This window comes from Pongo pygmaeus, chromosome 9, assembly GCF_028885625.2.
Source record: "Pongo pygmaeus isolate AG05252 chromosome 9, NHGRI_mPonPyg2-v2.0_pri, whole genome shotgun sequence".
Lineage (NCBI taxonomy): Eukaryota > Metazoa > Chordata > Mammalia > Primates > Hominidae > Pongo > Pongo pygmaeus.
This window is the reverse complement of record NC_072382.2, coordinates 119739109-119761709: the sequence shown is the minus strand read 5'-3', so window position 1 is coordinate 119761709 and position 22601 is coordinate 119739109. Positions and strand designations below refer to the sequence as shown.

General features: G+C 49.2%; 1 protein-coding gene across 2 annotated transcripts; it reads right to left on the bottom strand.

Moving 5' to 3' along the window:
* Nucleotides 1-1107: 1107 nt before the first annotated feature.
* Nucleotides 1108-16267, bottom strand: IL10RA (interleukin 10 receptor subunit alpha). 2 transcript variants are annotated; one of them, XM_054440035.2, is made up of 7 exons: nucleotides 16124-16267; nucleotides 14158-14305; nucleotides 13040-13218; nucleotides 9261-9430; nucleotides 8522-8672; nucleotides 6961-7082; nucleotides 1108-3968 (listed from the first exon to the last, which is right to left on the bottom strand). In XM_054440035.2, the coding sequence occupies exons 1-7, from the start codon at nucleotides 16188-16190 to the stop codon at nucleotides 3042-3044; spliced, it is 1764 nt and encodes a 587-aa protein (XP_054296010.1). In that variant the 5' UTR covers nucleotides 16191-16267; the 3' UTR covers nucleotides 1108-3041. The 2 variants fall into 2 exon arrangements, with proteins under 2 accessions (XP_054296010.1, XP_054296011.1); XM_054440036.2 differs by having other exon boundaries at nucleotides 1112-3968; nucleotides 14158-14278.
* Nucleotides 16268-22601: the final 6334 nt, after the last annotated feature.

Genomic DNA, 22601 nt, shown 5'->3' with positions numbered 1-22601 from the left:
AAGGACTCGCTCAGTTTCTCCCAAGGGCCTATCTGTGGTGAGTGGTTACAGAGCAGCCTCAAAGCAGAGGTGAACCAGCGCAAACTCCTACTCATTCCACAGAAACGGAGCAGGCAGGGCTTGCACCAAGGGCTGCGTCTTCTGACTTCCTTCTGTCCTGCAAGCTGCTCCTTGATCTGTTGTATCCAACCAAACTGGCTGCAGTTCCTTGAATGTAATTCCTTTTACTCTCTGAATCTTTATATTTAGACCTCAGGGGCCTTTTCTATGGGGAAGAAGCCATCGTTAACACCTCATTTCCGGGAGAAAGTGACCAACACTACTTTTCTTTCCAATATTGACAAGGAGGGCTCTAGGGCAAAAGCCTGAGCAGGTCTGAAATGGTGTGATATTAGTCAAGTTCTCTGAAGATGATAGGATCAGCACTTCCTCAGAACTAGTTATTTTCTCAGAATGAACGGGGTGAGGCAAGATTGGAGATGACACAGGGGAAAAGAGGTGAGGTGTCCCCAGTCACCTTCTAGGGGATTCAGGTAGGACGAAGAGAAAAGCACACCCAGGAAGCTCAGGCCGCGGGCCTGGGTTTGTTCTACCTACTGGGCTGAGCACGGGGAGAAATTCAAACCCACATGGGGTTTTTCATGGAAGGAGCAGGCTGCTTCTAGAATAGAGTGCAGATGGCTTCCGCACTTAGGAGAACCACCGCTGGGACACGCCTCCTGGGCAAGGGGAGCCAGGGACAGGGCTCTGGGAACAGAGCTCCAGGGAGGTCCAGTTTTCTGTCTTCCTGGAAAGGAGGGGTTTCCAGGTTCTTCTCTCCACATTGTCAGAACTCACATCCAAAACACTGCATTGTGCTTTCCACCTCTTCCTTTTCTGTCTTCTGAAAGAGCCCCGCTGCACACTCCTTATCGCTTTCATTTTCACCTGTTTCCAAGAAAAGCTGTCCATTTCTCTTTACAGCCTCAACAGCCAATGACAGCTAGTGGCACATGGGGACCACCACATGCCTGGCACCATGTTAAACTTTTTATGTGCAATTTCATTTACACCTCACAACATCCTCATGGGGAGTTGTCAACTCCACGTAACAGGTGGGGAAATGAAAACTTGGAGAGGATAAGTAATGGGCCCAAGGTCACCATACAGGTAGCACGAGGACTCCCTGGGTCTGTCAGATTTAAGCCTGAGTCCTCAGCCTTGTTTCCTTAAAGTGACATCACACATCCCACCCATTATTACCCTCCTCATTATCAACAACCGAGTCCTCCATGAGCCACTGTGCCATCAGCAATCTCACTGGTTTCACACGATTCCTGTGGTCTTGACAATTTATTGGAATAAAAAACATGTATCACTCATTGACAGAGCTTTGTGTTCAAGGTACATTCATACCCATTTCCTCAGCAGAACCTCACATCCCTATGAACTAGACAAGTCAGTCATTATTCTGCAGATGAGGAAACTGAGGCTCCAAGACGATAAATGACTTCCCCAAGGTCATATCACTGGAAACAGCAGAGTCAGAGCTAGAACTTTGGGGCTGCTGAGATATCCAGAATTCTTTCACTGTGCAATGCTGCCTCTCCAATAAATAAATGAACAAAATAAATAAATAAAGCTTTCAAGGGAACCCTGAGGAATCTTCCCTCAAGCCTGTCTCCAGAAGGAGTTCAGTTACCAGACTGGTACCTAAGAGCACTTTGGCAGAAGGGCGGGGGTCATGGCTGGATTCCCTGGGCCAGAATGTCTGTTTTCAGAATGCTCCAGAGAAAGGTAGGGCTCAGAGATGACTCTGGATGGCACGCACAGGCCTGTCCCCTCACAGCTTCCACGCCTGTGGACTGAACTGCCTTTGTGTGAAGACAGATTCCAAATGGCCTATGGGGAGGCAGGGCCCATAATGCCCCCTTCTGGGGCCGTGTCTGATACTGTCTTGGCGTGACACCATAGACTCCCATTGGATCTGTTAGCCTCTGGCATGAGGATCAAGCCAGCTTGGTAGTCCATGGACAGTATCTACATTCTCCCAGGGCCAGCTTGGCTAATACCCAGCAAACATGGAGGGTCCCCTAAAGGTGGAGTCCTTGTTTCACAGATGGGAGATTAAGGCCCTCTGACAAGTGGCTAGTCCAAAGTCACACAGCTGAACACCAAGAAGGCAGGGACCCCAGCCCAGTGCCCAGTGGCTTATCCTCTGGGTCTGTAGCTGGACATTAGCAGCAAACACAAGCACAGGCCTCCAACCCTGACCCTTTGGGGCTGGCATGAGCTGGTGCCCAAGCCCAGAGGCCGCCCAAAGGGCTGAGTTATGACCAACACAAAAAACCATGGCTTCTCTGGAAGTTGTCAGCAAGATGGTGGGGCAGCAAGGTGGGGATGTGAGTGGCTTGGCCACAGCCAGTGCCCCAGGGGGATGCTACTCCATTTGCTGGAGAGAGGGAGATATTTGCAGATGGGCACCAGAGGTACCCACCAGAGCGACGGGTTCTGAGCTGGAAGCCCCATCCAGGGTCTCAGCTCCCTCTGTCTCCCCCCAGTGAATCCATTATGATGCGTTTGAGTGTCCAGAAAATATATACCTTAAGATCTTCCAGTGACAAGCTTCCTGCCTCAGAGGCCTGATGAGGGGATGTTCCCCATGTGACCATCCCAGAGATCAAACTCGGCCTTCATATCCTCCTTTTTCCCCTAAAAATGACCCCAGCAGCAAGGCCCTGAAGCTTCCATTTATGATACAGGAAAGAGTTCCAAGGAGGGAGAAGGTCCCTGCCCTTCTCAGCTCTGCCAGAGTCTGCAGGGCCCCAGTCAACAGAACAGGTCAGTGCCACCCACATACCCTGCACTAGTTCAGTGAGTTGGCCTCCTCCTGCCCTAGGCACCCTGACCAGCCCTGCAGGGCCTGGCTGGGGCCGGCCCCAGTGGACTTGCAGAAAAGTGCCCAGACTGCCTCGTGCCTTACTTCTGCCCTGGGGGCCCTCCTCCTGGTCCAGGCAGAGGAGCAGGCACGGCTAAAATCAAAAGCACCCTCTCAGCCTGAGTCACTCACTTGACTGCAGGCTAGAGATGAGGGGCAGGGTGACCAGGTCTGAGTTAAAGCTGCCCAGGAGACCACCTGGGGCTGCCACACAGCCTAGAGGGGCAAGGTCATGGGCAAAGCTCCAGTCAGATGTTCCCAGGTCACTGCAGCTGCTCAAGGCCAGGAGTGACCATTCCTCAGTGGGCTGGTTCCACTGTCCAGTTGGGGCCCCTGAGGAAGCCAGAGTCATTTCTAGAGGATCCTGTTTCAAATAGCCCTTGGCCAGGGCTGGTGGATGCAAGCCTGCCTCATCATCCAGGCATCTCCCGAATTTGGGGCCAAGGCCATCTGTCAAGGGCGATTCTTCCTCCAGGCAGCCTGTCTTGGTTGCCTTCTCTTCAGCGTATCTGGTCTGCCTCAGGTAGCCCAGGAATGCCACAGCAGCTGGGTCTTCTTCCCCAGGCACCTCAGGCTCTGGGGGACTGTGGTGGCCCAAGGCTGAGCCACGCTGTGTGTCCCCAGCCCGGCCCTTAGAGTTTTGAACTAGGCCAATGCCACTGTCATCCTGGCCCCTGCTGTTGCTCCCCACCTGCTGCTCCCAGGTGGGCCCTGTGCTGGGGCTCAGGCTGGGCTCCTGCAGGCAGATCCCGCTGTCTGTGCTATTGCTGCTGCCACCACTGCAGCTGTCCCCCAGCACAGGGAGCTCCCCGTTTCCCAGCGTTCTGTCAGCCTGGGGGGGAGGGGCAGGGAGGAGGAACTGGGGCTCTTCAGTCTGCAGGGATGGCTTTGTGCTGCCAAAGCCACTGTCTGTGCTGCCGTGCAGGTCCGAGTTCCTCAGCTCTGGGGACACCTTCAGGAAGGCCTCCTCATCAAGCGGGTGGATGGTGTCTTGGGTCTCTGGGGAGGGACGCTGGCTGATGAAGATGAAGGGGTTGGGCTTCTTGAAGAGCTGGGGGAGAGAGGGCAGAGTGAGAGAGGCAGGAGTCACCTTCCAGCACCCATCCCAGTGCTGCCAGGGAAGGCCAGGCCCAGGAGGAGAGCTCAACAGAGGGGACTACAGTCTTAATTACACTGCAATGTATTCTGTTTTGTTTTCGAATCCAGCTTTCCTCCTAATGCAATTCCCAGTTTGGCTCAGGCCAGATACACAAGAAACTTGTATTCTCAGGCCCAGATGGAGTAACGGGCAGAACCAGGGTCTGCTGAGCATGGTGAAAACTCTCAGGTGGCTCCATCCACAGTGCCTTTCAAACCTGAAAGCAGGCTAGACCCACCTAGAAGCATGTTTCAAACTTTTTTGACTATGACTCAAAATCAGAAATAAGTTGCATAATGACTTGTATATATAACCCGTATGTAAATAACTGAAACCAGTTTCACAAAATAATACTCATCATTATGAGCTGTGCCACAATATTTCTGCAGTTCTTATTCTATTGTATCCCAGTCTATGCCCTCCTGCCCATTTCATTTTCTAAAATTCTGGATGTAAGACACCAAATTAATTTTTCTATTCCCTGAGCAGTGACTCACACGAATGTGGTGGCCGCAGTGTGGGGCAGTGGCACAAGTGTGGAACTCACAGTGAAGGGGCTGCTCTCCGTTAATTGCCAAGGGTTTTAAGGAAGCCACATAACCCCTCTGCCCTAGCCACACTGGTGTTCTTTCTGTCCCAGAACACGTCAAGCACCGTGCTGCCTCGGGGCCTTTGCATACACTCTTCCTCCTGCTTGAAATGCTGTCGGCACTTTATATGGCTGTGTCCTGTTCATAGTTTAGGTCTCAGCTCAGATGTCACTTCTTCAGCAAAGCCTTCCTGAATACCTTGCCTAAAGCAGTACTCCTGCCACTCTCTCCACATTAACCCTGTTACTTCTTCCTAGCACTTTGTTCCTAGAATTATTTTACTTGTTTTCTGTCTCTCACCATACACACACTCACTTACTCCACACTCCCAAAAGAACACAAACTCCTTGAGGGCAGGAACTGTCTAGTGTTGTTTACTACCCTGTCTCCACAGTCTAAACTGAGCTGGCACACAGTAGGCCCTCCTAAGGTCTGCCAACTGACTCACTGACTCACTGTTGCACATCTGCCCTCATTTCCTTGGTACATGATGATTCAAATGCAGCTCTTATTGGTTGAGTCCCTATTCCTATCACATTGCTTGGTGATTTAGGATGTGTCCTCTAGAGCCAGACTTCATGGGTTCAAATCCCAGCTCTGACTCTTGTCAGCTTTGTCACCCTGACCAAATTACTTACCCTCTCTGTGCTTTAGTTCCTCATCTGTAACATGACAGTACCTGCCTCCTTACGTTGTAATGTGTCTACAGTGCTTAGAACAAAGTGTGGTACATAGAAGGTGCTCAATAAATATATGTTGAATTGAACTTTACCCTCCAATAATTCTGTAAGAGAAGTATTATTACCTCTATTTCCTAGAGGAGAAAACTGAAGCTCAGAGAAGTTAAATGACTTGCACAAACTGGCACAACAGTAAAGAACACATCTGGAATTCATCCTCAACTGTCCTGATTTGAAATCCCTTGCTTGTCCCATAATACTTACCTTGATGAACTGTTGAAAGATCAAATCAAACAAGCTAATGAATGAGAACAAACTAATGAATGTGTCAGTGCTCTGTGCATTATAATTTATTCATGTGGTAATGACTACGATCATCAGATGAAGGGATTGGGCTATATTTATCCTGCAGAGAAAAAACCCTCAAGGACAAGTCAGTTCTGTGATCCAAAAGTACAGAAGGGGCAGGGCGCGGTGGCTAATGCCTATAATCCTAGCACTTTGGGAGGCCGAGGTGGGCGTATCACCGGAGGTCAGGAGTTCAAGACCAGCCTGGTCAACACCCCGTCTCTACTAAAAATACAAAAATTAGCCAGGCATGGTGGCAGATGCCTGTAATCCCAGCTACTCGGGAGGCTAAGGCAGGGGAATCACTGGAACCTTCGGGGGGTGAGGCTGCAAGTGAGCTGAGATTGCGCCACTGCACTTGTCTCTAGTCTCGTTTTCCCTAGAGATCCCAGGATCCCTCTGGAGATTCCCCTTCCCGTTGTGGGGCCCCTGCCTTGCAGACAGAGCTGGTTCCTTCCCAGCTGATCCCTCAGCCATCATACAATAGTGCCAGCTATGGAGGCTATGGTGGGCAATCTTCAATGCGGCCTGAACTCCAGGCCAGAGACCAGGCTGAGGTTTGGAAAATGCTGCCCAATCTTTGCAAGCTGAGTTTTGGAGTCTGGCTTGCCACAAATGTATCATTTGTCAGTACAGTGTAGCAAGAGGACACACCCTGGGAGGAGAGGAGGGCTTGGTCTCCTCCATGAGCCCCTCCCTGCCCCCTGCCAGATCCCCTCTCCACTGGCCCAGCATCCCCACCGCCCCCCAGCGTCCTCTCTCCCCTGGCCCACTCTGGCAGAAGCCCGAGGACCAGCACATCTGGCCTTTCCTTCTTTCTCTCTTGTGGAACACCCATGGCCACTAGCGGTAGGAAAGTGGTTTCCCTCCCTGACTCTTCCTGGCTGTGTGGCCCTGTATGTGTAACAATCTCTCTGTGCCTCAGTTTCCTCACTTACGAAATGGGGATAATAACTGTGCCTCATTATCAGAGATGCAATGCACAGGGGCTAGTCCATCGCCAACTACTAGTAGATCATATCAAAATGGCTCGTGGTCATTGAGGTTTGTGATTCCATGCGTCTTATCTGAGCTACTGGATGGCAACATTCTCGGTACTGGGCTTCGTGCTCACTTCCTCCCTCTGTCCCCACAGTGCTTGATGAAGGTATCTCCCAATCACATCAGGACTGAGAGCAGAAGTGAGCTAAGGCAATGGACTGGCTGGGAGGAAAAGAGCTCCCTGCCCTCCTGGAAGCTCTGGTGTGGCTGGGAAGGACGGGGCAGTGACCTCCTTGCAAGACTCACCAGGACACTGGGCAGCTTCTTTCGGCGCCGCACATACAGCTGGAGGGCCAGGCAGTAGGCGAGGACTCCGGAGAGCAGCAGGACAAAGGCAAAGAAGATGATGACGTTGGTCACGGTGAAATCTGCAGGCCCAGAGAGATGTGTTTGTGGCCTGGCACCATGGGGCATGGTGATTCTGGTCATAGGACTCTGGTCCCATGAAATCCATTGGCCACTGTAAGGAACCATTCAGTGAGTGGCCCAAGGCAACCTACAGGCCACAGCTCTAGATGTGTCTAGGTTTCTGCGAATCCCTGTCTGGCCTTCCAAACCACACCCTGAAGGATTCCCTTAGGAGATGTGCTAACTGCTTCCAGCTTTCTGCACACGACTCCCATCACAGCAAACAGAACAGTGAGGCAGGATGGTACAGCAGGTAAGAATCGAGGCTCTGGGGGCTGCTAGATCTGGGTTCAAGTCCCAGCTTCACCACTTCCTAGCTGTGCAATTGTGGACAAATTAATTACTCTCTCAGAGCCACTGACCTCATAAGGTAGTTGTGAAGTACACAGCACTGACCATGTACCAATACCATCAGATTCTTTTAACTTTTATACTTATAGGAGGTAAATACTATCATCAGCCCCATTTTTACAGATTAGGATCCTGAAGTACACAGAAGTTAAGTAATTTGCCCAAAGTAATGTACCTCAAAAGTAGTAAAGCTGAGATTTGGAACTATTTCATGTATCAGTGAATGAATGTGTGAAAAACTCTTAAGACTGCCTGATACCCACTTAGTGCCTTCCTCTGCATTGAGACTTAAATGACACTGAGCTGTTGAGTGTCCTTCATAAACTGATATTTGTTACAGATCTAGCAGGAGTCACTTTCATCTTTGCCAGACTCTGCCCACACCAGACTGGGCCCTCCCAGAGCACTTACTGTTGGCATGTTTCATTGGGCACTGGACATCTCATCTGCTGTCCAGTAAGAGTTGCTTGTTATAGTCTCCTCTGTGGACACTCTTATCTCCCCAGCCAGGATGCAAGATCCTCCTAGGCAGGACCGTGGCCTCCACGTCCTCTATTCTCTCCCTCCCCCTACAGCCCCGGCACCTGACTGACAGCCTGGAGCAGTATTTGCTGACTTTAGCAGCTCTGTCGAGGAGCAGAGCGGAGTAGGGGAAGTAAGGAGAAGCCCTTTGTATCCCTGGCTCTGAGGAAGAACAGCAGAAGACTGTAACAACAGGAACTAGCACAGCTCACTGAAGATGGCCCGGGGAAGGGGGATGTTGTTGGGAAACACCGCTGTGCTCCAGTGGGAGGACCCTAGATCCAAGAGACCTGGTTCTGCCACCAAGTCCTAGCTGTGCAACCCTAGGAAGTTGCTAATACTGAGCCTCAGTTCCCTCATCTCTAAAATGAGGACAGTAGGACCTCTCTCCTATTAAGGATGCAGAGCTATGTGAAGCAGCACCTAACACAGTGGCTGGCACCAGCATCCCAGGTGCACGCGTTTTGGATTGCACCAGGCCCTCCCAGTCTCCCTCCCCATGCTGAGAGCAGCCCAGCTGACTCACACTGCCTGGTGAGGGAGACGCACTCCTCTTTAGACCACATCCCCTTGTTAGTTCGGGAAGCGACAGATGGTTTCACCTGGACACAGAACTCTCCCACTTCTCCAGAGGTTAGGAGGCTGAAGTTTTCATGTTTTACTTTCTTGTGTGTGAACTGAAACAAAAATGATAGCAATTAACAAAATCCTTTTATTTCATGGCACGCGGACACTGAGAGCTGGTGGGCCTTTAGAGGTGATTTCAGCCAACCCCCTTCAGTATCCTTTGTCTAAGATAACAAACCCCACAATTACCAACGCAGCACATGATCTCTGTAATGACCACAATTTTATTTTGTATTTTAAAAGAAAAAGCGGTGTTTTATAGATGCTGAAGATCTTCCCAGAAGGGGCTGGAATCAACTGTGGTGGAGAGGAAAGAGGGTGGATTTTGCAGATGCCAGCTCTCCCATAACAGGGGCGCCCTCTGGTAGGTTACACAGCCTCTCAGAGCCTTATTGCTTCATCTAGAAAGGCTCTGGGGTGCCCAATTGCCCTAGTAGGCAATTCTGTTGGGGAGCATCTCACAAGAGCATAGCTCTGAGGGCTGAGGTGGTTTCTACTCCCTCCTCTGCCCACCCACCATCCCAGACCCTCCCTTTAGTCCACAAGCAAAGTTCCCAATGGCACACAAGGGTGCTTCCAGCCCAGGGGACAGGGAAGCCAAGGGAGCTCTGGCCCTGGGGCCTTGGGGAACCCCATACCGTGAAGTTTCCTGGCACCTTGCGAATGGCAATCTCATACTCTCGGAAGTGACTGAAGATGCTTTCATATGTGTCATTTGCAGGGGCCATCTTGGGCCTGGGGGGCTGAATCTCCCCGAGGATGAAGCCATTGTGGATCTCTAGCTTCACACTGCCAACTGTCAGAGTCACTAAATGGAGTGGAGGATGAGGGGAAATACCATGAGACATGAGGGCTGAGGAGGGCCTGGGTGTCCCCCCTGAGACTTTGCCTCCAGAGTTAAGCTTAATTAGAACCTAGGCCTAAAACCTAGGCCACAGGTTTGTCAATGCAGCAGAATGTAAGGACTTTTTGGGGAGCACATTAAAAATACATATACCCTAAAATCAGATGCATCAACCAATGGAATATGACGGAGAGCCCAGAAATAAACCCACAATTGATTTTCAACAAAGGGGCCAAGAACACACAATGGGAAAAGAATAGTCTCTTCAATAAATGGTGTTGGGAAAACTGGATATTCACAAATAGAACAATGAAAATAGATCTTTGTCTCACCTCTTACACAACAATCAACACAAAATGGATTAAAGACAAATGTAACACCTGAAACTATAAAAACTACTAGAAGAAAACCTGGGGCAAAGTTCTAAGACATTGGTCTGGGCAAAGATTTCTTGGATACGATCCCTAAAGCACAGGCAACAAAAGCAAAAATAGACAAATGGGATTGCATCACACTAAAGAGCTTCTGCAGAGCAAAAGAAACAACTACTAGAGTGAAGACACAATCTATGAATGGGTGGAAAATATTTACAAATGTACATTGAATAAGGGGTTAATATCCAAAATATACAAGGAACTCATACTACTTAATAACAAGAAAACAAATAAACCTGTTTTTAAAATGGGTAAAGGACTTGAATAGACATTTAAAAGAAGACATACAAATGACCAACAGATACATGAAAAAATGGTCAACATCTCTAATCATCAGAGAAATGCAAATTAAAACCACAATGAGATACCACTCCACACCTGTTAGATTGGCTATTATCCAAAAGATGGAAGTAACAAGCGTTGGCAAGGATGTGGTGAAAAGGGAAACCCTTGCACGTCGCTGGTGGTGAATTTCTCAGCCATTATGGAAAACAGTATGGATGTTCCTCAAAAATCTAAAAATAGAACTACCATGTGATCCAGCAATTCCCACTACTGGGTATATATCGAAAGATATTGAAATTAGTGTATTGAAGAGATACCTGTATCCCCTGTTCATTGCAGTATTATTCACAACAGCCAAGATATGGAAATGCCCACCAACGGATGAATGGGTTTTTTAAATGTGGTATGTATATACAACAGAATCCTATTCAGCCTTGACAAATAGGAAACTGAGGCCTGGCCCAGAGGCTCACGCCTGTAATCCTAGCACTTTGGGAGGCTTAGGCGGGTGGATCATTTGAGGTCAGGAATCCGAGACCAGCCTGGCCAGCATGGTGAAACCCCATCTCTACTAAAAATACAAAAATTAGCCGGGCGTGGTGGCACGTGCCTGTAATCCCAGCTACTCAGGAGGCTGAGGCAGGAGAATCTCTTGAACTCGGGAGGCGGAGGTTGAAGTGAGATGAGATCAAGCCATTGCACTCCAGCCTGCGTGACAGAGCAAGACTTTGTCTCAAATCGAAAAAAAAGGAAACTGTCATTTGGGACAACACAGATGGACCTAGAGGACATCATGAGTGAAATAAGCCAGGTGCAAAGAGATAAATACCACAAGATCTCACTTATGTATAGAATCTAAGTAGAATTCTTTGGGAATTCAATTCATAGAAGTAGAGAGTAGAAGGGGTTACCAGAGGCTGGAAGGAGGCAGGTGGGGGAAGTGGCTAGGGAACAAGGAGAGGGGTACCAAGTTACAGTGAGACAGGAGGAATGAGTTCTGGTGCCTATTGCACAGCAAGGTGACTATAGTAATAATAATGGACTGTATATTTCAAAATAGCTAAGAGATAATATTTTAAATGTTTTGGCACAAAGAAATGCTAAATATTTGAGGTGACAGACATTCTAATTACCTTGATTTGATCATTCCACAAGGTATACATAACACTGTACCCCATAAACATGTAGAATTATTACTTGTCAATTAAAAATGAAACAAAAACTTTTTTTAAAAAATGTTTTCAACACTTTATTATTTTTTGTTTATTTGTTTGTTTTTTTGAGACAGAGTCTCGCTCTGTCGCCCAGACTGGAGTGCAATGGCTTGATCTTGGCTCACTGCAACCTCTGCCTCCTGAGTTCAAGTGATTCTCCTGCCTCAGCCTCCCTGAGTAGCTGAGACTACAGGTGCACGCCACCATGCCTGGCTAATTTTTGTATTTTTAGTAGAGATGGGATTTCACCTTGTCAGCCAGGCTGGTCTCAAACTCCTGACCTCAGGTGATCCGCCCCGCTTGGCCTCCCAAAGTGCTGGGATTACAGGCGTGAGCCACTGAGCCCAACCCAACACTTTACTGTTAAGCATAATATTTACAGTAGATATGTGTAGATAGATACCTTTCGACAGGTTAGGACATTTTCTTTCTACTTTAATTTTGCTTAGCTTCTTTTGAAATGTCGTTTTCTTTTTTAAATAATTAATGTGATAAATTGCATTGATTATATTTTTATATAGAAATTTCCAATAAACACAAAAGTAGAAGAGAATATAATGATTTCCAAAGTCCCAGCTTTAGTAATTGCAAACACTAGGCCAATTTTGAAGTAATTGGTGGTGGGGGAGGGTCATCAATATCCCCCCATGAAATTTACTTTAGCATTTTAAAGAAAATCCCAAGCACTGTATTACTTAATTCCTAATTACTTAAGTATGTATCTCTCACACATCACACCTTTGTAAATATAACTACCATGCTGTTATCACATGTAACAAATACCTAGTAATATGCCCTAAAAACCATTTCATATACAAATATCGTGATTTCCTCAAAAATGTCTTTTTATAATTGCCTTGCTCAAATCAAAATACAAAGAAGAACAAAATGTTAAAAAAAAAAAAAATACAGATGCCCTGGGCCCATTCAAGATACAGTTAGTCTGAATTTCTGAGGCTGGGCCCTGGAAATAGATATTTTAAACACACTTGCTGGGAAATGTTTCTGCACCAGCTGAGCAGTGGCCTGTGGGCAGGCATTTGGAAGCCAATGACCTCCTAGACCATCAGCTCTAACTCTGAATCCTACAGAGCGAGGTCTCCATGCACACAAAACTTTCTCAATCCCAACTGGTGGGGTGAAAAAATCCCATTGAGTTGGGGGCTTATCCTTTCCTCTTCCCTCTCCAGAGACGGATCCATAACTTCTCTTTAGTAGCACTTCCCATTTCAAAGGGATGACCCCTGGGTGTTCACCCCTAAAGAAGCAGGGGGCTCACCCAAATTCTGCCTACTGCTTGCTGCCCTATGCTGAGTGTTCATGGATTCGCTTCCTCTCCCTGAACCCTCCCTGAAAAAACAAGTTCACGGGCCTGGACCTGGTGACTCAGCTGCCCCAACCCACCCCAAGACCTCTCTTCTGTAGGATAAACAACTCTAGTTCCCTTTTAAATCTCAAACAACTTGGGCTATTCTTATGTAACATTCTCCAAAGTCCTGCCCTGTTTGGGCAACTAGTTCTCCGGCCAGGGAGGCTGGCAGACATGGTGAGCTATGGTAATAGACAGAAAAGCTCTAGACTAGAGTTCCTGGCTGGAAGGGACTTCAGAGCCATGTTCTAAGTCAAGGGAGGAAAAGCACCTTCATCCACAGAGAAGCGGGTGTTGGTGACGGTCCAGTTGGAGTGCCGGCTGCCGTCCACAGCCCGGACTCTGGCCCGGTAGCCACTGCTGCGGTACAGGTCCAGGGTCACTGTGGTAAGGTCGTAGGACAGGGCCTGGCTACAGTTGGAGATGGAGTTCCAGGGCTCTATTCCATACCTGAGGAGATACCAGGTTAGGCACTGGAAAGGAGCTTGTGCTCAATCCTACCTCCTTTAAGGGAGACGCAAGAAGCTAGGAAGAGAGCTCCCACAGTGGGAGAAACTGGGACAACCCTCAGGCTATATCTTCTAGTCCACAGCAGCTCACTGTGAGGGGTCTCCCTTGGTCCTGGGACCCTGTACCAATTTCCATGTGGTCTAGAAGATTTTTAGACAGGAATACGAGTAGTCCCAGCTCTTCCAGAAAGTCTTGCTAGCTCCTACAGCACAGCCCGGTCTCTCCCTTCTCCCCGCTGACTTTGCAGTCGTTGGGGTTCCCCTGTTGTCTGGCTATACTGTGGATGCTTCTCCTTCTTTTCCAGTAAGATAGAAAAGCCTTGGAGGCCGGAGGTGCTGGCTCACGCCTGTAATCCCAGCTCTTTGGGAGGCTGAGGCGGGTGGATCACCTGAAGTCAGGAGTTCGAGACCAGCCTGGCCAACATGGTGAAACCCCGTCTCTACTAAAAATGCAAACATTAACCAAGCATGGTGGTGGACCCCTGTAATCCCAGCTACTTGGGCGGCCGAGGTGGGAGAATTGCTTGAACCCAGGAGGCAGAGGCTGCAGTGAGCTGAGATTGCGCCACTGCACTCCAGCCTGGGTGACAAAGCAAGAAGCTGTCTCAACAAAACAAAACAAAAGAAAAAAGAGAAAAGCCTTGGCACAAAGGCTTTTCTTACTCTGGAGTGAGCAAAGGCTCTGGCCTTTTCACCAGAGCTCCCGGCACGTTGCTCAGCATGGGAGTCTCAGTCAGTACTCGTCAACCGCTGGCTATATGTTAGGGGCCCTCAGGCACTCACTTCATTAACAAGGCAGGTATCTTCCCATGCTAGGGGAGTAGGGGACAAGGCGCGGGGATTCACTCCTCCCTCCCCCTCCCTCTTCCCTTTTCCTCACCTCAGGAGCGCCACTTCATAGCAGGTACTTTCAGATTGATTTGGGATGGGTGTCCAGTGGAGGATGTGGTGGAAAAATTCTGCTTCAAACCACACAGACGGAGGGCTGGGCAGCTCTGTCTCTGGGGAGAAGAGTGTCGGTACCACAGCTGGGAGGGGGGGGCAGGCATTGATGACCCCAATTTTACCAAAGAAGAAAGGGAGGTTCAGAGAGGCTATGACTCGCCCGAGGCCAGTGGACCCCGTAAGGGGCAGAGTGGGCACATGAATCCAGATGTGTCTGATTCTAGAGCTAGTGTGACTCCCTAAATCACTGCCCTGTGCTGTCTGTGATCAGAAGATGCAGTGGTGGCTGAGAAGAGCCAAGCTGAGTCTGATGCCTCCCAGGAAAGAAGGCAGGGGCCGAGGGCTAAGCAAGTTGGCAATGAGCTCTCAGATGTGTTAGTCCCTGGCTCTGCCCAATCCCTGTCCCTGCTCTAGCACTATTCCTAGGCTTGGCCCCATCCACACACCTGGTCCCCACCCTGGCTTGGCCCAGGCTCCAGCTCAAAGCCACCTCACTAAGTACACAGATAGCCTGCTTGCTGACATCTGCCTCCTTCTCTTCGTAGGTCTCCTGGGCTCCCCAAGCTAAGTGCTTGCCTTATTCCCTAGTTTCTAGAAGGGCTTTGCCTATAGCCAGATGCCCAACCTCTGGCTGGGCAAGGACAGATGGAATAAATCAGCTCTGGCTCTACACATGGCTGAGGACATCCCCACAAGAGCTGGCACCCGTAGTTCCGAGGCAAGATACTCAATACCAATTCCTAGCTCTACTCTCCCTTTACCCCCAGTACACAGCATTCACCATGGGAAACACTGCTGAAGGCATTGTCTTCTTTGTAAGAATGCAACAATCATTTCTACTTTAAGAGTCTTGTTGATCAAGCAGACTGAAGTATGTGCAAGGCCAACAGCTGGTTGGTTCCCTTTCTCTCCTCCTTGATCCCCTAAGTTCTCTCCATTTGACAGCGACTCTGCTCCTGCTCCCTAGTTTTCTAACTTCCCGACATCTCTCTAATCATGCACCTGTTTTTTATTTATTTTTTGGGGGGGAGGACTCTGTCATTTATCTCTTGCTTTCTTTCTTATACCGTCTTTGATCTTCACGTCAGTGCCTTGATTTCGAAACATTAGACGGAAAGTGAAAAATGCAACGAGTCGTTGTGGTATTTGGGCTGCACATCCCCGACTCAGCTCTCAATCACGTGAATGGCTGACTGCATGTTTTACTTTGTATTTTGGTGTCATGAAGAAGCAGTTTCGGTCCTTGCTCTCTGTCTCTGCTCTTGGTCCCTCCAGCTCCCGGCTCTTTCATTCTGCTTCTGGGGTTTACTTTTCTTAGTTGCAGAAACCTTGCCGGAGAACTGTCTGGGTTGGGAGCCTGAACTGGGTTAGAAGCCTGAACTGGCTGGGTTAGGAGGAGAGAGGCAGGGGGCAGTGGGAGTGAGTTGGGGGCTACAGGTGGAGCAAGGGGGTTCAGATCGGGGTGATCAGTGAGGGATGAAGGTGAGATGGGAGAAGGACAGACAGAGGTTAGTTGAAGGACTAAGAGAAGGGAGAGTCAGGAGATCAAAATTATTCCCCAAGGGGACAAGAAGTCCCATCATTTGAACCTAAACAGCAAAAAACCTAGAGCTAAACTTACGGCTCAACTAGAAGTGGGTGGATGATGAGGTTTGCGGGTTGGGGGTTTGGCCTTGCGCATACTTCTCTATCCTTCCCAATCCGTCAGTTCCTGTCAATCTCAGCCTCTTCCACTTCCACAACAGGTGAGCCTGAGATCCAGGTTTGCCAGAGTAAGGGGGCACCCGGGCATCCCTCTCCCCAGAGGGCCAGCCAGCCAGGGCTCTCCACTGGATGGAGAACTTTAACGGAGCGGGCGCGGAGAGGGCAGGGCAGGGAAGGGCCGCGTCCCGGGGCCTTACCATGAGCGTCTGAGCCAAGACGGAGGCTGAGGAGCGCCGCCAGCAGCACTACGAGGCACGGCAGCATCCTGGGCGCGCCGCATCCTCCGGGGCCGGAGCGGAGCCGGCCTGCGCGCCTCCAGCGACCCTTGGGCTGGGACTGACAGCTCCGCCGCCCGCTCCGCCCGCGCCCCGCGGGGCTGACGTCAGCTGGGCGTGGCCTACAGACGCCCCGCCCCCGAGGCCGCGGACGGGGAACCGCTGTCCCACAGGGCTACCGCCTGGGGCAACCCGAGACTGTCCTGGGGCGGAAGCGGGCTCCGGCCACCCCTCCCTTGCCTTCCCTCTGGGCCTCCAGTACCTTCAGATCAAAGTGGTCCGGGTAGCCTGGCCGGCCGTGTGTACGTGTGTGTGTGTGTGTGCGTGCGCGCGTGCATGTGTTGGGGAGCAGGTGGCCAGGCACAGCCTCGGCCCTGAGTGCGGAAGGTGGGGTGAGGGAGTCCGAGCCGCTTTTGCCTGGCGTGCCGGCTTGGCGTTAAGGATGTGGCCGCGGCCGCTCCAATGGGGAGGAGGTAGTTGCAGGCGCTTGAGGGCAAGGGCTCCAGGACGCGGGTGTGAGTCTTGGCGTTGCCCCAGGGCCTCCCCGTGTGGGGGTCTGAGGACACCGATGGATGAGTACTGAGTAGTCCCCTACCTAATTGTTGGAGGGGGGGTCTACGACTAAGCAGTTTATGCAGACCTGCCCCCAAAGTCCCAGGAAGCTGAGACCCAAGAAGGAGGCTTTAAACCAGCAGCTTAGCAGCTGAGCCTCAAACAGCGATTTTTTAAATTTTTTTATCTTTTTTTTTTTTTTTTTTTTTACAGAGTCTCGCTCTGTCGCCCAAGCCGGAATGCAGTGGCGTGATCTCAGATCACTGCAACCTCTGCAACCTTCGTCTCCCAGGTTCAAGCGATTCTCCTGCCTCAGCCTTCCGAGTAGCTGGCATTACAGGCATGCGCCACCACGCCTGGGCTAATTTTTGTATTTTTAGTAGAGACGGGGTTTCACCATGTTGGCCAGGCTGGTCTCGAACTCCTGACCTCGGGTGATCCACCCGCCTCGGCCTCCCAAAGTGCTGGGATTACAGGGGTGAGCCACCGCGCCCAGCCTTAAACCGTGTTTTAAACTTAGTTTCTCTTCTTTCCTTTTTTCTCTTCCTCCTCTGGGCCTCAAGATATAATTTTGAGACAAACTGCGTGTATGTTACCTCTCATCTTAAAATACAGCCTCAGGATGTGCTGTGAACCTCCACTCCCTTTCCTGTCCCATACTGTACTCCCATGCCTTAGGCACGTTTATTTACCTACGTGCTTGTTAAGCACACGCTATGCTCTTATTTGGTCATATATTTCCTTAGATGCCTCAGGAGCTGCGTCCTGATAGGGACCAGGCACCTCCGGAATTCTCTCTCCAACAAAAGCTTACTTCAGGAATTGAACGTATACCCTGCTGAAGAGTAACTTATTTATAACCTGGCAGGATCCATGACTGCACCAGCCCCTCCACCAAATAAGACAATAATTAAAGAGGACCACTGGAGCAAGTCACGCCACCTGGTACCTCCTAACCTCCCCCTTGCCTTTTCTGCATTTCAGATCCTTTCTTAAAAAACCCCTGCATTCCCCCCATGAATTGAAGAGTGGAATTGTTTGCTGCTCTTCCCCTGCTAGCATGGCAGCTAGCAGATTTTCCTTTATTATCCATTCTTTCTACAAGCAGCGAGCAGCCAGATCCTTTTGCAGGTTACAGGCTGACACATCCAGTTCCTTAGAAAAAAACATTTAATAAGGACTTATAAACAGAAGCTATGTTTGTGTCTCCACGATTCACCCCCAGGCCCAGGGTTTATAGACCATAGGGGAAGGGTGATTCAGAAAAGATGTGTAGGACAGTTGAAGTATGATAACATCAAGGTTGTTTGACCTAAGGGCCGGATTTACAGTAACTGCTTGCACTTACACAGGGAGCAATTGATAAACTGGGAATCTCAGAGGCCTTCTGGGAGGCTCTGAAGCCAACATGGCCAAAACTGTGGATTAGCATCCAACATGGAGTTGCTTTAGCCTCCATAAGGACTTCTCCCAGCCTCTTTTGGGTTTCCCTTGCTTGCTTGAAATCTGATATTCAGACCAATTTTTGTGTTGGGTAATAGCACTACTGGAGTGCTGGGTAACACCTCAGCACATCCTCAATCTCTTGCACCTCTGTGTCACTTGGCTCATCTGAGGCCATCTCCAGGTGAACCAAAGATGTGAGGATATGGGAGACAGACTGTCCATCACTTTTTCTTGGAGGCTGACACCTGCTTCAAAGTGTGCGTGTGTGTGTGTGTGTGTGTGTGTGTGTGTGTGTGCACTTGCAGTCATATATGATTTGCAGTGGCCAGTCTGTGGATTTGGATTTCATTGTGGTGTGGAGAACGTTGTCGGTTTGCCAAGTGCATATGTGTGTTTGGGACTGTGTGTGCATCCCTGGAGCCCTGCCCTTGTTCTCAGAGAAACCAAAGAAGAGGGTCTCAGGACATTTCTGGCCAGCAACGCCCCCCTCCAGGCCTGCTGCCCCACCCACCCGGCCATACCCCACCCTTCCTGTATTGTAATTTGTACCTTCATTTGTTCCTGAGCTCTTGCCCTGTGTTCAAGAAGAATGAGAATTCGCTGACAGTTGAAGAGTGAGGATGAGCAGAGAATAATTTTGTTGAGTGATGGACCAGCTCTCAGCAGAGAGGGGTGGGGAGGGGGGTGGTTCCCCACCCCCACGGTTGGGTGGTTTTTTTTCTCAGTGTGGCTGGGTCCAGGGCTTTTTCTGGACTCGGAATAGGGAGTGCATGCTGACTGGTTTTTGAGTATGCAAAAAAGGTTAAAGGTACCACTCAAAGGTGGGTACAACAGCATAGAAAACCAATTAGGAAAGAGTAGGTGTATGTAAAATAGGTGAAGGGTGGGGATCAATCAGAGGAAAGCGTGCCAAATGGGAAGACAGGTTCTCAATCTGGTCCGAAGATTTAACTTGTAGCTTGGCTTTCAGGTTTTAAATTGTCTTCAACTTGGAGGTGGGGTTTCACCAGGGACCCACCCTATCTGCCTAGGCATTTGACTGCCTCCTGTAACTATCACCTCCTCCTGGGAGGTTTCCCTGGCAGTGCCCAATGCCCACATGGAGGGCCTTATTTACTGCAGCTTTTGAGAAAGGGCCCCTAACTTAGGTGTGTGACACCAGCACTGTGCGTGGTCTAGGAGTTAGTGAGGCATTATCCCCATGGTTTGTGGAGATATAAACCCTATTTCAATATTTTCAGAGCGGAAATCTCTCTGCCCAGTGGCCTGGACTGAAAGAAAGTGTGCCAGGTTGGCTGGGGGTGGCAGTTGGGACATCCCATCTTGTATCTAAGAGTCTACATTGGGACTAGAAAGACCTCACTCTTGATGATAGTCAGAGAAGGCAGGGGTGCCTCAGCTACATGGAGTGGGGAGAGTGATATCTGCAGGCCTACCAGGACACATGATCAGCCAGGGCCACCCTCAGGAGACAGCTCTTGTTGCCACACCCCCAGATGAGTGGAGAGGGCAAGCCCCAGGCTTTTTTAATGTGTAAAGATGTTTTTTTATACTCTCTGTTGCTCAAGTGAGAAATTAAGATGGTAAATTGCTCAGGAGTACCCTGTCATGACCCAAGGGGTGTGGCTGCCTTTTGAAACAACTACTTAGTTCCCCCCTGACCTTTTAAAAGAGAAAGACACTGTGATATTTCTTCCTGAACTTTTTATTTTTTTTTTTTTTGAGACAGAGTCTTGCTCTGTCACCCAGGCTGGAGTGCAGTGGCCCGATCTCGGCTCACTGCAAGCTCTGCCTTCGGGGTTCATGCCATTCTCCTGCCTCACCTCCTGAGTAGCTGGGACTACAGGCACCCGCCACCATGCCCGGCTAATTTTTTGTATTTTTTAAGTAGAGACAGGGTTTCACCATGTTAGCCAGGATGATCTCAATCTCCTGACCTCGGGATCCACCCACCTCAGCCTCCCAAAGTGCTGCGATTACAGGCGTGAGCCACCGTGCTGGGCCTTTTTTTTTTTTTTTAGACAGAGTCTCTCTCTGTTGCCCAGGCTGGAGTGCAGCGGCACAATCTTGGCTCACTGCAACCTCCACCTCTCAAGTTCAAGTGATTCTCATGCCTTAGCCTTCCAAGTAGCTGGGATTACAGGCGCCCACCACCACGCCTGGCGAAATTTTTGTATTTTTAGGTAGATACGGGGTTTCACCATGTTGGCCAGGCTGGTCTTGAACTCCTGACTTCAAGTGATCCATCTGCCTCAGCCTCCCAAAGTGCTGGGATTACAGGCGTGAGCCAACGCACCCTGCCAGTTCCTGAACCTGTCTTTACTTTTATTTTTTGTTGACGTATAAGAGTCTTGCACGTTACCATTCTGAAGGAGGATCAAAATTTTTAATTCGTTCATATGACAATATTTACTGCACACTCGTTGTGGGCCAGATGCTATAATGGTGCTAGGAATAAAATGGTGATCAAAACTAGTTCCCTTTCCCCAAGAAGCAATCTGGGTAGAGACAGAAAGTGAACAGAGATTTTAATACACAGTGGTAAGTGCTCTGGGAAGGCAAGTACAGGCTGACGTGGGGACAAAAGACATAGGCACTAAACCACACTTGGGATAGAAGATAAGGAAAATTTCCTGAAGGAGGTGGCATCTAAGTTGAGACTTGAGGGAGGAATAGGAGGTAGCTAATGAAGAGTGGATAGGGAGGGTATTCCAGACAAAAGGAAGTGTTTACTTGGAGATAAGGGAATATGGCATTTTTTAAGAACCCTGGAAAGTGGGTAAACTGGCACTCTTGTTTTAAGATGAGAAAACCACAGTGGCTAACACAGGTTAATACCTTGCTCAGGGCAGAGCCAGGATTTGAATGCAGGCTATTCCAATGTATCCTGCTGCCTCATGGAGAGCACCCAGAATAGGAGTTATGTCAGGCATGTGATTATTATACTTGAAAAGGAAGAAAAAGAAACACGGAATCCACATGTTTATTTTGTTTTGTATTCAGTGTTCTGAAAAGTCCACCCTAAAGTTCTGTGTATTCTGGTATTCACACCAGTAGAGAGGCATATGATAGGAGGCAATCATTAAAGAATCTTCTCTTTTTTAATTTTTTCTTAATTTTTATTTATTTATTTATTTATTTATTTAATTTATTTTTTGAGACAAGGTTTCACTCTGTCACCCAGGCTGGAGTGCAGTGGCTTGATCTTGGCTCACTGCAGCCTCCACTTCCCAGGCTCAAGTGATCCTCCCACCTCAGCCTCCTGAGTAGCTGGGACTACAGGTGCAGGCCACCATGCCCGGGTAATTTTTTTTATTTTTATTTTTTTTTGGTAGAGATGACATTTCACCATGTTGCCCAGGCTGGTTTGGAACTCCTAGGCTCAAACGATCCTCCTGCCTTAGCCTCCCAAAGTGCTAGGATTACAGGCATGAGCCAGCACACCTGGCCATATCTTCTATTAATATTTATTGAGTTTTTATGACCTATCAGGCACTATGTGAAATACTTCACATGTTGTGGCAGAGAATGGCCAGATGCTTAGTAATCCCAGTTCCTCTTCCTGGGCACATGGGGCAACTATATTTCCCAGCCCCCCTTGCAGTTAGGTAGAATATGTGGCTGGCTTTTAACCACTGTAAAGTTGAGTTGATGGGTGCCACTTCCAGGCCTGGCTGCTAACTCTGTCTTTGCTATTCTGCCAGCCATCTGGAGGTGTCCAGTGGAGGACTCCACGGGAATAGAGGGAGCTTGGGCCCCTGAATCACCTCTTGGAGAACAGCTGTGCAGAAAAGACACTCAGTTTGCATCAGCCTGTTGATTGAGTGAGAAGTAAACCCTCTCAAGCCACTGAGATTGTGAAATTTTTTTCATAGCAGCTAGTGTTAACTACCCTGAATAATCTGCAAACCTTATTTCATTTAATCCTTATAACCACTCAGTGAGATAAGCATCATTGTCAGTGTTTTACAGATGGGAAAATGAGGTGAGAGACTGAGTCACTTGCCCATGTCATTCACTCAGTAAGTAGCAGAGCTAGAAGCCTGTTCAACTGGTCTGTTTGACTCCAGAGCTCATACTTTTACTACCATGTGAACAGTGCCCTTCTGAATCTTGGAAGAATTCTTGCAAGAGACAAATGTCAAGTGATTGAGAGAAAGAGAGAATAGGGTTGGAGAGAAAGAGAAGGGGGAGAGCAAGGGAGGAGGAACAGCTGAGGGCTGAGAGTCTTGTAGAGGGTAGAGGGATGTGGCTAGCCCAGGGAACCAGGGAACTTGCTGGGTGAACATCTTGCCCCTAGGGTTACCCTGGGAAATTTTGAGGGCAGATTTTGGGCTCTGGGTGGTTCCATTGTCTCATTTTCATTTTACTTTATCTTGGTGCTCAGGATGATGCTGTTAAA

Bases quoted from the DNA above. Each gene is read 5' to 3' on its own strand.
- IL10RA (XM_054440035.2), bottom strand. From the start codon at position 16,190: ATGCTGCCGTGCCTCGTAGTGCTGCTGGCGGCGCTCCTCAGCCTCCGT. The intron at 9,431-13,039 runs GTGCTTTTCCTC...CACTCCATTTAG, and splicing joins CCGCTTCTCTGTGGATGAAG to TGACTCTGACAGTTGGCAGT. The intron at 7,083-8,521 runs GTGAGTCAGCTG...CTGGGCCTGCAG, and splicing joins CGTCTCCCTCACCAGGCAGT to ATTTCACCGTGACCAACGTC.